This window comes from Cherax quadricarinatus, unplaced genomic scaffold, assembly GCF_038502225.1.
Source record: "Cherax quadricarinatus isolate ZL_2023a unplaced genomic scaffold, ASM3850222v1 Contig509, whole genome shotgun sequence".
Lineage (NCBI taxonomy): Eukaryota > Metazoa > Arthropoda > Malacostraca > Decapoda > Parastacidae > Cherax > Cherax quadricarinatus.
Window position 1 is genome coordinate 80001 of NW_027195535.1, and position 17575 is coordinate 97575.

General features: G+C 38.5%; 1 protein-coding gene across 1 annotated transcript in view; it reads left to right on the forward strand.

Annotated features, from left to right (window-relative positions):
* LOC128684058 (midasin-like) overlaps positions 1–17575 on the forward strand; it is a 126612-nt gene that overhangs the window by 68565 nt on the left and 40472 nt on the right. The window contains exons 12-18 of the mRNA XM_070080479.1: positions 821–1061; positions 1656–1757; positions 7599–7727; positions 10706–10856; positions 14012–14136; positions 14799–14969; positions 15096–15304. Of these exons, the coding sequence (XP_069936580.1) occupies positions 821–1061; positions 1656–1757; positions 7599–7727; positions 10706–10856; positions 14012–14136; positions 14799–14969; positions 15096–15304 (1128 nt within the window). The remainder of the gene's footprint in view (positions 1–820; positions 1062–1655; positions 1758–7598; positions 7728–10705; positions 10857–14011; positions 14137–14798; positions 14970–15095; positions 15305–17575) is intronic.

Consider the following 17575-nt stretch of genomic DNA (forward strand, 5'->3'; position numbering starts at 1 on the left):
GTCCCCTACCTCAATTACTTTCTCACTTGGTTCAAAAGTTTCTACACACACGCTTAACATCTCCCAAAATCTCTCTCTCTCTCCTCTACACTCCTCTCTTCTGTAGGTGCATACACACTTATTATGACCCATTTTAATCCACATAATCCTTGAATTTATAAATTTATATTCCCTCTTCTCCTTCTATAACTGATCCTTCAACATTATTGTTACCCCTTCCTTAGCTCTAACTCTCTCAGATACTCCTAAATTAATTACCTACCCCCTTCAGTTTTGTTTCACTTAGAGCTAGGACATCCAACTTAATTTCATTCATAACATTAGCAATCAGCTTTTTCTTATCATCCACACTACATCCATGCACATTCAAGCATCCCAGTTTTATAAAGTTTTTCTTCTTCACTTTTTTAGTATTTTCTACAAGAGAAGGGGTTACTAGCCCATTGACCCCAGCATTTTAATTGCCTCATACAACATGCATGGCTTACGGAGGAAAGATTCTTTTCCACTTCCCCATAGAGAATAGAGAAAATAAAGAAGAGCAAGAACTATTGAGAAAAAAGAGACTTTAAATTCATTTGGTAAAAAACTAAGCAAGAAAAAAATAATGTGAAATTGGTGTAGTCTGAGAACACATCCCTATTTATTATGTGTTATAATGGTTTGCTATGTGTGACTTTGTTTTATGCACCATTGGCCAGAATCACATAAGGCAAGGGACACCTGTACATTGTTACATGTTTGTATTGTATCTGCAGCTGAGTATAATGTGAATGTGTTTGTATTGTACCCACTGCCTATTACAGTTTATGTTTGACAGGTGGTGTGACATCATGATCAAGCATCAGTCTTCTGAGTCATACAACCCAGGCCAGTATGTGGGCTTAATCTATTCTGATCGCATGAGGACAAGTGAAGACAAGAAAAATGTGTTTGATTTATATGACTCTGTATTTGGGGAAGACTATCCAAGTTATCAAAGTACTGGAAGATTCCACATTACAATAACATCATTACAAGTTGGTCAGTCACACATCAACAGAAATCATAATGGAGATTATGTAAGTTAATATTTTGTATATACCCTCAAATGAGGATACCTGATGATTTTGCAATATTTAGTTTGTTTCTTTCATTTCATTTCTGTATTTATATACATATAGGGATGGACTTGTCAGAAGATGGGTCTTTGAAAAGATGAGGTGAACCATAAAATTGAAGAGGGGAAAGAGGTGGGTGGAGCATTGTGGCATTAATGGAGACAAAATGTTATCCAAGGAGGCAAAAGAGGGAATGTATGAGAGTATAGTGGTATCAACACTCTTATTTGGGTGTGAAACACCCACCCTCACACCTGTATCATTCATCTTCATACATGCATCATTCACCCTCACACTACCCACCTTCACACTTGGAAAGAAGTGGTGCTTAATGTTAAATATTTGATAAATATTCTTTGGAATGCATTATTATATTTTATATTGTTTCTTAGGGGAAAATAGATTTGATGTAACAAGCAATTTTCTTACAATGAATTATCTGGAATTCATTAACATTGTCAGAAGGGGCCCTACTGTATTGATAAATTAACAATTGCATAAGTTTCTGATAAGTTGCATGCACACTTTTCAATATTGTATATATATTTTTTACAGAGTGAAGAAGACAACAGTGGAGACCTCTATATGATGCACCACCAACTTCCTGTGCTAGAGAGCCTCATAAATTGTGTCAGCATGAACTGGATGGCTATAATGGTAAGGACAAATTATTTTTCTGTAAGTGAAATTTTGATATAGGGTTCAGATCCCAGTTCAAAATTCAAATGTTTGTAGAAATAATTAACCCGTTCACTGTCCAGACCTCCAAAATTAATATTGCTCCAATGTCCACTTTTTTTTTTTAATTAATTTTTTTTCTGAAATGGTAGAGAATCTTTTTCTGGAGGTAACAGCACCAAAAGTACGAAATTTGATGGGAACTTACGGAATCATGCAGGCTTATAGTTAGTAGTCTGGGTGCAGTTTATACATTCTTGATTTTGCTGCAATGACCTGTTATAAGTCGATTCCATTATTACTCTTGACCAGATTCTTAGCTACCTTTGATATATACCTTTGAAAAATTTCGAGAGTATATCTACTCTCTGAGCCCAGCCATGGGCCAGGCTCGTCTGGTGCTTGCCTGGTCAACCAGGCTGTTGCTGCTGGAGGCCCACTGCCCCACATATCCATCACAGCCTGGTTGATCTGGCACCTGGTGAAGATACTTGTCTAGTTTCCTCTTGAAGGCTTCAACACTTGTTCCAGCAGTGTTTCTGATATCTTCTGGTAAGATGTTGAAAAGTCTGGGACCCTGGATGTTGATACAGTGTTCCCTTATTTTCCCCACCACACCCCTGCTCCTCACTGGGTTCATTTTACACTTCCTCCCATATCTCTCACTCCAGTATGTTGTTATGGCAGTGTGTAGTTTTGGGACCAAGCCCTCGAGTACCTTCCAGGTATATATTATCATGCACCTTTCTCTCCTCCGCTCCAGTGAGTACATGTTCAAGACTTGCAGGCGTTCCCAGTAGTTTAGGTACTTTACTGGCTCAGTGTGAGCCGTAAATGATTTCTGTCTTTGTTCCAGCTCCGATATTTCTCCTGCCCTTAATGGGGCCGTCAGCACTGAGCAATATTCTAAGTGAGGGAGCACTAGCGATTTGAAGAGTGTCACCATCGGCATTATTTCCCTTGTTTTGAAAGTCTCAATACCCACCCAGTCATTTTTCTGGCTGTCTTGATCTTTGTCTTGTTATGGTCTTTAAAAGAAAGGTCCGCTGACATAATTATTCCTAGGTCTTTTATGAGTTCCTTATGTTCTATTTGGTGACCCTCTTGAGTTTTGTATATAGTGCTCCTTTTGAGTTCTTCATTCGTTCCATACCTAAGCAGCTGGAACTTATCACCGTTGAACATCATGTTTTTTCCACTGCCCACTGGAAAACCCTGTTTGTCTTCCTGTACTTTTTCAGTGTCCTCTACCGTACTGACTTTCATACTTATTTTAGAGTTTTCTGCAAATGATACAAAAGTGTGCCGGGTGTTTTTGTCTATGTCTGCTATGAGGATGAGGAACAGCAGAGGTGCCAGGACAGCCTTGGGGCACTGAGCTTTTGACCTCGCTGATGCTGGATCTTGCCCTGTTCACTACTACTTTTTGTGTTCTGTGTGTTAGGAAACTGAAAATCCATCTGCGTACCTTCCCCGTAATGCCCATGGCCTTCATTTTGTGCGCTATCACTCCATGATCGCATTGTCAAACGCCTTTACAAAATCTGTGTAAATCACATTTGCGTTTTGGTCGTCTTCCAGTGCCCCGTAATTCTGTCATAATGGTTCAGCAGCTGTGACAGACATGATCGTCCTGCTCTAAAACCATGCTGGTTCGGGTTATGTTGGTTGTGCTGCTCATTGAAATTTGTCTTCCGTTCTGTTGATTGAGCACAATAAACAGCCCATTCAATTATTACAACTAAATACTCTATAAAGTGTACAAAAGTCAGTAGTTTGGCCAATTTTACACAAAATTAAAATTTCAGCAAAACATTTTCTCTGTTCATTAATTATATCCCCAGGTCTCTCCTACACTACATTTGCATTCTGTTTTGAATTCACACACACACACACACACACACACACACACACACACACACACACACACACACACACACACACACACACACACACACACACACACACACACACACACACACACACACACACATACACACACATACACACACATACACACACATACACACACACACACACACACACACACACACACACACACACACACACACACACACACACACACACACACACACACACACACACACACACACACACACACACACACACACACACGCACATGATTTTCTTCTTTTCCTGAAATGATGGGTCAATTTTACAGTGTCACAATTATTGAATCGGACTTATTAAAAACGCACAAAACAGACTGGGGTGTAGGGGGGCCTTACCCATCCTCTGAAATATTGACAAAAATCAAATATTTTTGCTACTTTGAGCTCACTTTCAAGCTACTTCCAGTCCTAAACCAATTAAACTTCATGGGGCACGATTTTTTTTTACATGGTGCACAGTCACCACAGAGACCTATTCTCTCATATCTAGGCCAAAATTTATCACTCTTAGCTTATCTGAGTGACACAGAACAACTTGACAGATTCTGGCTTCAGTGTTGTAGCTCTATGCGACGGCCAGTGAAAGTTAGACATATATTAAAACAGTGTAGGGTTAACATATTCAAACATTTTGAAAAGCCTATACATCATTATAGTACTCATGTGTTTAGGGCAGCGATTTATCAGACACACTTAGTAGAATTGGAGGTAAGAGAGAGAGTAGGATTGCAGATGAGCAAGGAGGCTTTAGAGTGGGTAGGGGATGTGTAGAGCAAGTGTTAACATTGAAGTATATATGTGAATAGTATTTAGATACAGGTAGGGAAGTTTTCATTGCATTTATGGATTTAGAAAAGACATATGATAGAGTGGATAGGGGAGCAATGTGGCAGATGGTGCAAGTGTATGGAATAGGTGGTAAGCTACTAAATGCTGTAAAGAGTTTTTATGAGGATAGTGAGGCTCAAGTTAGGATGTGTAGGAGAGAGGGAGATTACTTCCCTGTAAAAGTAGGTCCTAGACAGGGATGTGTAATGTCACCATGGTTGTTTAATATATTTATAGATGGGGTTGTAAAAGAAGTGTTGGGGAGAGGGGTGGGATTAAATTATGGGGAATCGGGATATTAGGGGTTTGGAGGGATATATTGTGTATCTATATACGTATATGCTTCTAAACTGTTGTGTTCTGAGCACCTCTGCAAAAACAATGATTATGTGTGAGTGAGGTGAAAGTGTTGAATGATGATGAAAGTATTTTCTTTTTGGGTCACCCTGCTTCGGTGGGAGACGGCTGACTTGTTAAAAAAAAAAAAATACGAAATGGGAGTTGACACAATTACCTTTTACTTATGATACTTTGGGAAATTCTAAAGAAAAGTTACAGAGGTTAGTGGGATAGTTTGAGAGGGTGTGTAAAGATAGAAAGTTGAAAGTGAACATAGATAAAAGTAAGGTGATAAGGGTATCAAATGATTTAGTTAAAGAAAAATTGGATATCACATTGGAGAGAGGGAGTATGGAAGAAGTGAATGTTTTCAGATATTTAGGAGTTGACTTGTCAGCAGATGGGTTTATGAAAGATGAGGTTAACCATAGAATTGATGAAGGTAAAAAGGTGAGTGGTACATTGAGGTATCTGTGGAGATAAAACACGTTATCCATGGAGACAAAGAAGGGAATGTACGAAAATATAGTGGTACCAACACTCTTATACGAGTGTGAAGCTTGGGTTGTAAATGCTGCAGCGAGGAGGCAGCTGGAGGCAGTGGAGATGTCCCAGTATTATTCAGAGGGCTGAAGAAAGGTTGAGGTGGTTTGGTCATTTAGAGAAAATCAAACAGAGTAGAATGACTTGGAGAGTGTTTAAATCTGTAGGGGAAGGAAGGCAGGGTTCAAAAAGGTTGGAGGAAGGGGGTAAAGGAGGTTTTGTGGGTGAGGGGCTTGGACTTCCAGCAAGCATGTGTGAGCGTGTTAGATAGGAGTGAATGGAGATGAATGGTTTTTGGGACCTGACGAGCTGTTGGAGTGTGAGGAGGGTAATGTTTTGTGAAGGGATTCAGGAAAACCAGTTAGCTGGACTTGAGCCCTGGAAATGGGAAGTACAATGCCTGCACTTTAAAGGAGGGGTTTGGGATATTGGCAGTTTGGAGGGACTTCTAAACTGTCATATCTGAGCTCCTCTGCAAAGACAGTGAGTGATGGTGAAAGTGTTGAATGATGATGAAAGTATTTTTCTTTCTTTTTTGGTTTTTCTTTCTTTTTGAGTCACCCTGCCTTGGTGGGAAATGGCTGATGCACTAAAAAAAAAATTTAATAGTTAATATATTCACACATGTTATACAGAATGAACTGATTGTATAAATACAGTAGTACCCCGAGTTTCGTACAGCTCCCAACTCGAGCAGATATGTAAGTGTATTATTGTAAGTACTTTTGTAAGTGTATTTTTGGGGGTCTGAAACAGACTAATCTAATTTACATTATTCCTTTATGGAACAAATTTGTTCGGTATCGGCACTTGAACAGCCTTCTGGAATGAATTATGGCTGAAACTCGGGGTACCACTGTAATTACTTTAATGTTTACTATCTTCTCTTATTATGTGAGGAATTGCATGGCAGAAAGAATAAGTACTAAATTCAAACAAGGATAAAAATGCAGGTGTGGGGAAGATTGGAGCTATGAAACTCATGTTACCATACTTTGTTATGTGGCTCTCAGACTAACTTACAAATGAAGAAGACTTCTTCACAGTCAACATGAAACGTTAAGGAATCAATTTTTTCACTGACTTGGATTTTGCTTATGATGGTGCTTATTCTTTTTTGCTGAGCAATGCTTTTTATATCAGTGACATTAATTATACAGTGGACCCCCGCATAGTGAACTTAATCCGTGCAAGAGGGCTGGTCGTTATGCGAAATGTTCGCTATGCGAATTAATTTTCCCCATAAGAAATAATGGAAATAAAATTAATCCGTGCAAGACACCCAAAAGTATGAAAAAAAATTTTTTTTACCACAAAAAAATGATAATTTTAGTACACACAAACTGAAAAAGGCATGCACAATTACATAACACTTACTTTTATTGAAGATCTGGTGATGATTGATGGGATGGGAGGAGGGGAGAGAGAGTGTTAGTGTTTAGAAGGGGAATCCCCTTCCATTAGGACTTGAGGTAGCAAGTCCTTTTCCGGGGTTACTTCCCTTCTTCTTTTAATGCCACTAGGACCAGCTTGAGAGTCACTGGACCTCTGTCGCACAACAAATCTGTCCATAGAGCTCTGTACCTCCCGTTCCTTTACGATTTGTCTAAAATGGGCCCTAACATTGTCATTGAAATAGTCACCAGCACGGCTTGCAACAGCTGTGTCAGGGTGATTTTCATCCATAAAGGTTTGCAGTTCAACCCACTGTGCACACATTTCCTTAATTTTTGAAGTAGGCACAATGGATTCCACAACTGGCATAGGCTTCTCAGGGTTAGCCCCAAACCCTTCAAAATCTTTCTTAATTTCCATACTAATTCTCACCCTTTTTACCACAGGGTTGGCACTAGAAGCTTTCTTGGGGCCCATGGTCACTTATTTTCCAGAAACAGCACCGAAAACACTGTAATAATACGAAATATTCCGAGTGTATGCTTGAATGTTACCGCGGAGGCTGGCTGGTAAACAATGGACGCGTCTCGGACGAAGGTCGCTGAGCGGGTTTTTGTCCACTATGCGGGGCAAAATTTTGGCGAACAAAGCGTTCGCTATGCGGATTGTTCGCTATGCAAGGCGTTCGCTATGCGGGGGTCCACGGTATTTATGTTTAGAGAGATGTGTGGCTTTTATGTAGTTTCATAATTGCATTTTAAAATTTGTATGATTTATGATATTTGTTTTTTTTTATTTAAAGGTTGGTGAGTCTGGAGTTGGGAAAACATCTGTGGTTAAACTTCTAGCAAGGTTGACTGGTTACCGACTTCTTACATTCACTGTTAATTCAGATATGGATGTAACAGAACTTCTTGGTGGCTTTCAACAGGTTATATTATTTTTTTTATTGTATTATTTTTATATTATACAGTAAACATAAAGGGAAACAGGAAATGGCAGAGAAGTACGCTATGAATGCAAATAAAGACATACTAGTATTTTTAAATTGAGCAAGTACCAGTACCAGAAATAGTAAGATAAATCAGATATTACTGTCAAACACTGAAATGACTAATGAGGGCAATGATTACTAATGGAACTTGATACATAAAAGTTAGATGTCAGATGGAATATCTCCAAAAAATTTTATAGGGAGACAGTTGTGTAAATCAACAATTGGTAATTTCAAAGACACTTTAGCAATCAAAGCATGTACAACATGTCACCCACAGTAGGCTTTATCAAGTATACCACAATAAGTAAAAATGCTGCCAGATATACTGGGCCACAAACTTGGCAGGGCAATCACACGTACACCACATTGAAGCTTTGCAATTTTTTTTTTTTAATTCCCAGAATTTCATGCTTGTTTCTCTTCTTAGCAGCGCCAGCATTATTAGTAACATTTCATTTTGGTGTCATGATTAATATCCAGAGATTATTTTGCCTACGAACTGGTTGTATCCCAACAAGGCAGGGTGACCTAAAAAGAAAAATGAAAATTTATCTCTTTAAATTTAGTAATGTATATAGGAGATGGGGGTTACTAGCCCCTTGCTCCAGTCATTTTAGTCACCTCTTATGACAAGTATGGCTTACAGAGGAAGAATTCTGTTCCACTTTCCCATGGAGATAAGAGGAAATAAACAAGAACTAGAATTATTAAGAAAATAGAAGAAAACCCAGAGGACTATGTATAAATGTTTGTGTACATGCATGTATAGAGTGACCTAAGTGCAAGTAGAAGTAGCAAGATATACTTGGTATCCCACATTTTCTTCTTTCTTTCTTTCAACACACCGGCCGTATCCCACCGAGGCGGGGTGGTCCAAAAGGAAAAACGAAAGTTTCTCCTTTTACATTTAGTAATATATACAGGAGAAGGGGTTACTAGCCCCTTGCTTCCGGCATTTTAGTCGCCTCTTACGACACGCATGGCTTACAGAGAAAGAATTCTGTTCCACTTCCCAATGGAGATAAGAGGAAATAAACAAAAAGAAGAACTAGAAAGAAAATAGAAGAATACCCAGAGGGGTGTGTATATATATATATATATGCTTGTACATGTATGCGCAGTGTGACCTAAGTGCAAGTAGAAGTAGCAAGATGTACCTGAAATCTTGCATGTTTATGAGACAGAAAAAAGACACCAGCAATCCTATCTTCATGTAAAACAATTACAGGTTTCCATTTCACACTTACCTGGCAGGACAGTAGTACCTCCCTGGGTGGTTGCTGTCTACCAACCTACTATCTAGGAGAGAAGATCTTCTTTCAACAAACTGGCCATATCCCACCAAAGCAGGGTGGCCCAAAAGAAAAATTAAAGTCTCTCATTTCAACTTTAGTAATGTGTACAGGAGAAGAGGTTACTAGACCCTTGCTTCCGGCATTTTAGTCGCTTCTTACGACATGCATGGTTTATGGAGGAAGAATTCTGTTTCACTTCCCCATGGACATAAGAGGAAATATATAAGAACAAGAACTAATAAGAAAATAAAAGAAACCCCAGAGGGGTGTGTATATATACGCTTGTACATTCATGTGTAGTGTGACCTAAGTGTAAGTAGGAGTAGCAAGATGTACCTGAAATCTTGCATGTTTGAGACAGAAAAAAGGCACCAGCAATCCTACCATCATAAAAACAAGTACAGTGGACCCCCGGTTAACGATATTTTTTCACTCCAGAAGTATGTTCAGGTGCCAGTACTGACCGAATTTGTTCCCATAAGAAATATTGTGAAGTAGATTAGTCCATTTCAGACCCCCAAACATACACGTACAAACGCACTTACATAAATACACTTACATAATTGGTCACATTCGGAGGTAATCGTTATGCGGGGGTCCACTGTACAGGCTTTCGTTTTGCACTCACTTGGCTGGATGGTAGTACCTTCCTGGGTGGGTGCTGTCTACCATCCTACTACCTAGGAGAGAAGGTATGGGGTGATAAAATTAAAAAGAGTTACAAACACCAGAGAGAGTATGTTTTGGAACACATCCACAAAGCAGTTGACCACATGGGTGGGTGTTTACACTAAGAAATTACACTAGGTCTTCCTCTAAAATAATAGGCATGCCTTAAGCATGGAGGGAAAATATCTCATGAAGGATCCAGAATCCAGATAATTTTCAGATTTTTGCCCAACTTTATGTCATAGATGATCAGTTTTGATATGGGGTAAACTTTGTAACAAAATTTGTATAGCAACATAAAATAAGTGCCATATGAAGAAGTGAAATATGGCAGTTTACAGTAGTCAGGTACTTTGTTCCCTCACCATAATAGTAAGAGTAGTGAGCATATTTTGAGAGTCTTGAATTACATAGATACAATGAGAGGGGATGGGAGTAAAGAGGAGAGTGAAAATGAGGAAGAGAGGGAGACAGTCAGCCTGCTCCCTTCCTCTACATATATGTACAGTATTGTAGCCGTTCTGTTTAGTTAGCAGGTATATATGTATTCAACAATATTTAATTATATACTATTCATAAGTGAAAAGGAATAGTGCTGAATGTAAAATGTTGAGTAGATATTCTTTTGTTTAAAAATTAATGAAATAAGATGCATAAAATTTTTTTTGGAAACACATCTCTGAATATACTGGGTTCAGACTTTTGAAAAATTCACTTAAAATTTTCATGGATGTATTAATATTGTTATTGGTATGCTTCTGTAAGAGACCCATTCATTTGTTACTCTTTAGGTGGACTATGGGCATGAGCTAAGTAAGGCTGGTCTTAGATTAATGTGAACTAATAAAAACATAATTTGTTACTCTTCGTTTGGACTGGATGTGAGCTTGGTGATGTTCATCTTAGATTAATTTGGACTGTAGAACCATTCATTTTTTTACTCTCCAGGTGGACTATGGGCGTGAGCTCAGTGAAGTAGGGAGTGCTGCAGGTTGTGTAGCATGGGCAGCTATTAGAGAAGCACTCTTGGCTGGTGAAGATAGGCATGCTAAAAAGATTCTCATGGCCTGGGACAAGTTTTGTTCTGCTTGCAATGATAGTAAGTTTGTGGTATAGTGTAATGACTGTAAGCTATTAATTAAATGGTAGTAGAGAGAGACATTAAGCAAAGAGCCTTTTATTTATATAAGTTTATCAACTTGGTGGATTATAAGTGTGAGTTGGGTGAGTGAAGTTAATCTTAGACTAATATGAACTTATAGAACCATTCATTTATGAAATCCTCCAGTGGGTGAAATGTCACACAAATAATAAGTTTTTTCTTATATGTGCCTTTCTAACAGATTTTTTTGAAGAATACATCAGTACCTTGAGTGGATCTGAAAAAGAAGAAACATTTCATCATCATTCACTCATCACTGTTTTGCCAGAGGCACACCAATATCACAGTTCAGATGCTTCTCCAAACTGCAATATCCTTCCATCCTTCAGAGTGCAGGCACTGTACTTCCCATCTCCAGGACTTCAGTCCGGCTAGCTGGTTTCCCTTAATCCCTTCATAAATATTACCTTGCTTTAAACTCCAACAGCACGTCAAGTCATAAAAAAACTTGCTTCCACTCCTATCTAACACGCTCTCACACACCTGTTGGATGTCCAAGCCAGGCCACATACAAAACCTTTATCCTCTCTTTCCAACCTTTCCTAGGATGACCCCTGCCCCCATCTTTCTCCAATACAGATTTATACACCCTCGAAGTCATCCTATTGTGTTCCATCCTCTCTAAATGCCCAAACCACCTCAACTCCTTCTCAACCCTTTGGATAATACTTTTAGTAATCTCCAAATTATGAATTCTCTTCACGAAGTATAAAATGGCTCGCTACCATGACTGGAACAGTACACAAATACCCTACACATAGGAGACAAACTTATGACAGCATTTCATTGTGACTTGGACAATTAACTAGTTGCACAGAGAAGGGCGATAAGAACGGAGCCAGTGGACAGGAGAGATAGAACAGGAGGTGGGAATAATTTTATAGTAGCTTGAATAATAGTGATATTTTGTAGTAGTAGCAGAAGTAGTTCAACACTGTCATGAGGTAGCAGTAAGAAACCAGTAATGGTAGTGAAAAAAGGGGCAGAGAGTGGAGTGCTAGTGAAGGAATAGTAGTAATGTTGTAGTAGTAGAAGGAATAGCAAAAGTAGTCTATAGAAACAAGAAAACAGAGGAGCACTTCTGGAGAGCTAAGGACCCAAGGGGTAGTACAAAATCCCTGCAGGATTATTGGACAGAACCTGCTTAGGCAGAAGACAGGAAAAGCTTTATATGGGCCAGTAGGCCTTCTGCAGTGTTCCTCCATTCTTATGTTCTTATTAGGAGAGGAAGAGATAAAGATCAGGTCAAGTCATGAGTGTTCTGAAGTTTGGAGCATTTGAAAATGTAATTTGTAATGAAGGCATCTACAGAGACAAAGCAGTACTAAGATTCGTATTAGAAATATTGTGTATAAGGCATGCTTCAAGAAGACATCATCTGTGGCTCAAGAAAAATTGTAATGACACGATTGCAAACAAACCATACCATCTGTGAAGGTTTCAAGGGTAGACAGTTTTGGCAGAGAACCAGTTAATAGGATGACTATGATCTCTAGCTCTCCTGCAGTGCATCTCTGTTCTGTAGTTCATATAGACTACCTACCTCCTCCCTGCTGCTGCTGCTGCTGCTCCTGCCATCACTTCCTCCTCCCTTTCCTCCTCCTCCTCCTAACACAAAATACAGTGCAATAAAATCAAGGAGCTTTCAGTTGGTAGGTGGTGTGTCTACCTGTTGGGTGTTCTGGGAGGTCATCGTCCCCATGGCCCAGTCCTTTACCAGGTTTCCCGGTGGATTAGGGCCTGATCAACCAAGTCCAAACCACAGCTTGGCTGATTGGGTACTGACTAGATATCTGTCCAATTCCCTCTTGAAGGCATCCAGGGGTCTATTGATGTAGATCTAGATTTTAAATGTTGCAGTGAGCAGGAGGCTGGATGCAATGGAGGTGTTATGTTTGACGTCTATATGTGATGCAAACAGTATGCAGAGAATTAGGAGCTTAGAAATCAGAAGATGGTGTGGGGTTGCCAAAGGTATATTCCAGAGTATGGAACAGAATAGGATGACTAAGAGTGGTGTGGAAGAAAGTATTGGAGATTTTGAGTGTTAGGAAGGGTTGGAGGTTTTGAGCATTAGGGGCTTAAACATCCAGCAGTCTTGTTTGAGCATGTTAGAGTGGAGTGAGTAGAGACGAGTAGTTTTTATGGCTTGACATGCTGTTGGAGTGTGAGCAAGGTAAAATTTGTGAAAAGATTAAGGAAACTGGTTAACTGGACTTCAATCTAACTGCACTATCTGAATTGTGAAGTTGGCACAATTCTGCTAAGGCAGTGATTGAATGAGTGATTGAAATTGAAATTCATTATTTCCATATGATACATAGTTTATACAAGTATGTATAACATTTAATATTGCACATGGAAAGCCCCTGTTTATGGAAAGCATTTCAGGCAAGCTTAAAACTAAAAGGACAATAAACATTGTACATACGTACATGTATACAAGTACATAAAAGTTCAGTCAACTAAAAGAAGTTCTCAGGTACAATTTTTTATAACTTTTAGTGACATTCAAAACAATAACCCAATTTCTGGATTCAGTATTTATTTCAAGTATCAAAACTTAGTACAGTATAGTGTAGCATCAGTGCTCTTATGGAGAAACCTATATAAAGCAGTAAAAGGTAATTACAAATAGAGATGAAGTAAATGATTAGATTACAGTGTCTAGGCAATGCAGTGCTTGGTAAATGTTACTTTTTTTTTGGGGGGGGGAGGTTGCCTTGCTTTAATGAGAGATGGTTGAGGTAAATATCCATAAAGTAATATTTTATAATATGTTTACATCTCTGGGAATACCATATTAGAGGTCAAATATTAAAAATCTCTGAAAATAAAAAATAAGTGTGGAATTGTAAAAAATATATGAAGATATTGATTAAAGTATGAAGCTATGCATAGATTAGGCAGCATTGTTTTCTCTTTCATTCATCTGCATTCCATATAGCAGAGAAGTAAAGACTTGTGTGTGTGTAACTTCAACAATTTCATGACCTGTATAGGATTCACTGATTCTGTAACTTTGGTGCTATTATAAATTAGATTACATGTGCTGTATATCATACTAACTTTTACCATATGGTCTACTCCAGAAACAAAGAGGACATCATCTGAGGAGGCAGTGCACTTCCATCACCAAGGCAACCTCCTGCTGGCAGTTCTTGGGACTCTCATAACCACAGAAGTGACAATGGGCACCAAGACTACATGCCAGATGGTTATCACTTTATTTTATTTTTACTTGTAGGCTTTTCTTCTACCAAGATGATGACTCAGTGGAAAAACATGCTCACAGTCACTTATTTATGTCTTAAGGGAATGCATAGACATTGTGGTCCATTGTTATTCACACACCCCCTGCCCTCCCTCTTTTTTTTTGCAATTGCTATACTCCACAACTTTTAGGACCCAAATCTGGCTACCAGGTTTTCCCTAACTCATGCTCACACTCCAAAAGTACATCACAAAACTTTCAGCTCTGTTCTCTCCTAGCAACACTATCCTTGCAACAATTTTGACAGCTTCCACATTAAATTGTCATTATATTTTTAAACACAATGACCATCTATCTTTATATCAGCAAAATGGATGAAAAGTGTCATGAGTTGGGGCTCGCTGTACTGTAACATAAGCAAACTGTTGTTTCTAGGCTATGAAAAAAGTTAATGATAAGCAAGCTTAGCTTGTAAATAGGTCAAAATGTTAGCATGGTTTTCACATATATTTCCTTTTAATCTAAAATATAAGTTGATAATTTTTACTTTTTTCCTCTGCTTTAATAATATTAAGGAATAATTCTCATTTGTAATTCATTTCATGTTGCTATCTTTCTTTGTGTCCCAGTTAAAATAATCATTGTCATATTTTGGCCATAAACAGAATGAGCAACAGTGTCTTGAAATGAATAGTGGAACTGATGAGACTAATTCAGCATCTGTCAAAGTTGAGGAGTTACGTAGGCATGTCAGAAAGCTACAAGAGTGTGTGAAAGAATCTGGTGGTCTGTCAGGTGGTGGCAGCTTTCATTGGGTTGATTCAGTTCTAGTCAAGGTAGGTATTCTCTAAATTGTTATTATCAGCATTACATTATTATGCACTAAAATTGGTAAAATTTAATTGCATTAAGTATTTATATGCAGATATCTAGTTAATGTTCTCTGTTATGTTACTTGTCAGGCAGTGCGTGATGGTGAGTGGCTACTTGTAGATGGTGTGAACTTGTGTTCTGCATCAGTGCTCGATAGGCTTAATGCTTTGCTGGAACCTGATGGTGTTCTGACCATGAGTGAAAGAGGTGCAGTGGATGGAGCTGTCCCAACTATTGTACCTCATCCCAACTTCCGCCTTTTTCTTGTTATGAATCCTCAATATGGAGAGATATCACGGTATGTTGTAACACTTATCATAAGAATGGAAAAATAAAAATAGTACAAATGATCCAGTCAGATTTATGCTAACTGTTGATGTCCATAGAAACCGTGCATACCTTATCCAGGACATGTATCCAAAACATTTTCCTAAGGGTTTTTTAATATGGAGTTAACATCGGTAATATGCACTGAAGCTGTAATGTCAGATAATGAAATATTACCTTGCACCAGAATTTTCAATGTAGATTCAGGGTACCAAATGTTACCTTGCATCAGATTTGACATTGTGGGATAGGATGTTGCCTTGTACTGGAGATAACATTGTAAATTCAGTTGAGCAAAATTTAAATTATACTAGATAGGACATTGAGATTAGATGAACAAATATTAACTTGTACCAGGATCAGCATTATTGAACCAGATGTAACCTTGTACCAGAGTTGTCATGGTAACAAGTTGTCATTGGTAAAAGGTAACATCTGATCCTAGATCAAATGTTACCAAAGCTGTTGTTGTATCTGATGTTATCTTATTTCAGAGTTGTCATTGTAGATCTGATGTTACCTTGTACCTAATTTGATGTTGGGAGTCAGGTAACAAAGAGAAGGGCTTCTTGATAACATTGTCTAAAGAAATATTTGTAGAAGAGAAAATGGATTTCTATCTTGTAACAGGGAGTGAGGACTGAGGGTGGAAATAAGTTAATAAGTGTTATTTCTGTATTTGGATTCCACAGACAACATCAATAGTAGTTTCCTGTTTGTATAACTTTTATAGAGCCAATAATTAAGTCTTGGATCACCCTTATCACTTAGCTAAACTTTTGTTGATAGGGGCTAGTGCATACTTGTTAGCCCCTCTAGCATCCATCTAGGACATGGCTCCTCTGCTTCACTATTTCCAAGTACCATCTATTACAGACCTCTTTTCATGATGGAGAACTCTCACCATTTTTTCTGAGCTTTTTACTTGCCCAGCCATCCTGGGGGATGGTGATACATATGCATCCTGTTTGACAAGTAGGCAATGTTCATGTGGTCTCCTGTGTTTTGTTTCCAGCTGAAGAGTTAGTTTATCATTGGGACTACTGTTCTGGTGATATTGAATACTAGTCAGTCCATCTAACTTAAATATTCATTCCTTTTGGATGTCAGTGGTCTACATTTCAATATCTCATATGATCGTGATTCTATTCTGGCTTCTATTGTTCAGTGAGATTAACTGAATTTACAATAAATTTATGTGGAATCATCCACAGTGTTTACATTGTGGCAGTAGCTGATGTGTACAACAACCACAGCAGTGAAGAGAGAGAGGGCTCTACCACATTAAGGAAGGTTATCTGAAGTAATCTTTTATCATGGCCACACAATAAAATAATTACATGACAGCTGACATCAATCAGCCAGCACTAAAAGTTTTAAGAAAAATAAAAGTATCCAGTAACTTGGCAGAGGTGTTAAGAAATAGGGCTTCAGCATCTTTCATGTGCATGTGAGGTCAGACTAAGTGATGGTGAGGGGTTCATAGAATCTGATGTGATTATGGAGTGTGAAATCAGACTTAATGTGGAAGTTGGGAAGTACCATGCCTGTACTCTGAAGGTTGGGTAAGGATGTTAAATTTCAGTGGACCTTTGTTTGTTCCCCTCTGGATAGGTATCCAGAGAGAGTGATAGTGAATGCATTTTCTTCTTTGTCATCCTCCTCTAGTTGTAAACAATCTGTAAGTTAAAAATAAAAGCACTGAATAGTATTGTAAAAGTCAACTAAAATGCCGGGAACAATGGGCTAGTAACCCCTTTTCCTGTAAAGATTACTAAAAAGAATAAGAAGAAGAAAATTGTCAAAGTGGGAAGTCTGAATGTGCGTGGATGTTGTGCAGATGATAAGAAAGAGATGATTGTGGATGTTATGAATGAGAAGAAGCTGGATGTCCTGGCTTTAAGTGAAACAAAGCTGAAGGGGGTGGGAGAGTTTCAGTGGAGAGGAATAAATGGGATTAGGTCAGGGGTTTCAAATAGAGTTAGAGCTAAAGAAGGAGTAGCAATAATGTTGAAGGATAAGCTATGGCAGGAAAAGAGGGACTATAAATGTATTAATTCAAGGATTATGTGGAGTAAAATAAAGATTGGATGTGAAAAGTGGGTTATAATAAGCGTGTATGCACCTGGAGAAGAGAGAAGTGTAGAGGAGAGAGAGAGATTTTGGGAAATGTTGAGTGAATGCGTGGGGAGTTTTGAATCAAGTGTGAGAGTAATGGTGGTTGGGGATTTTAATGCTAAAG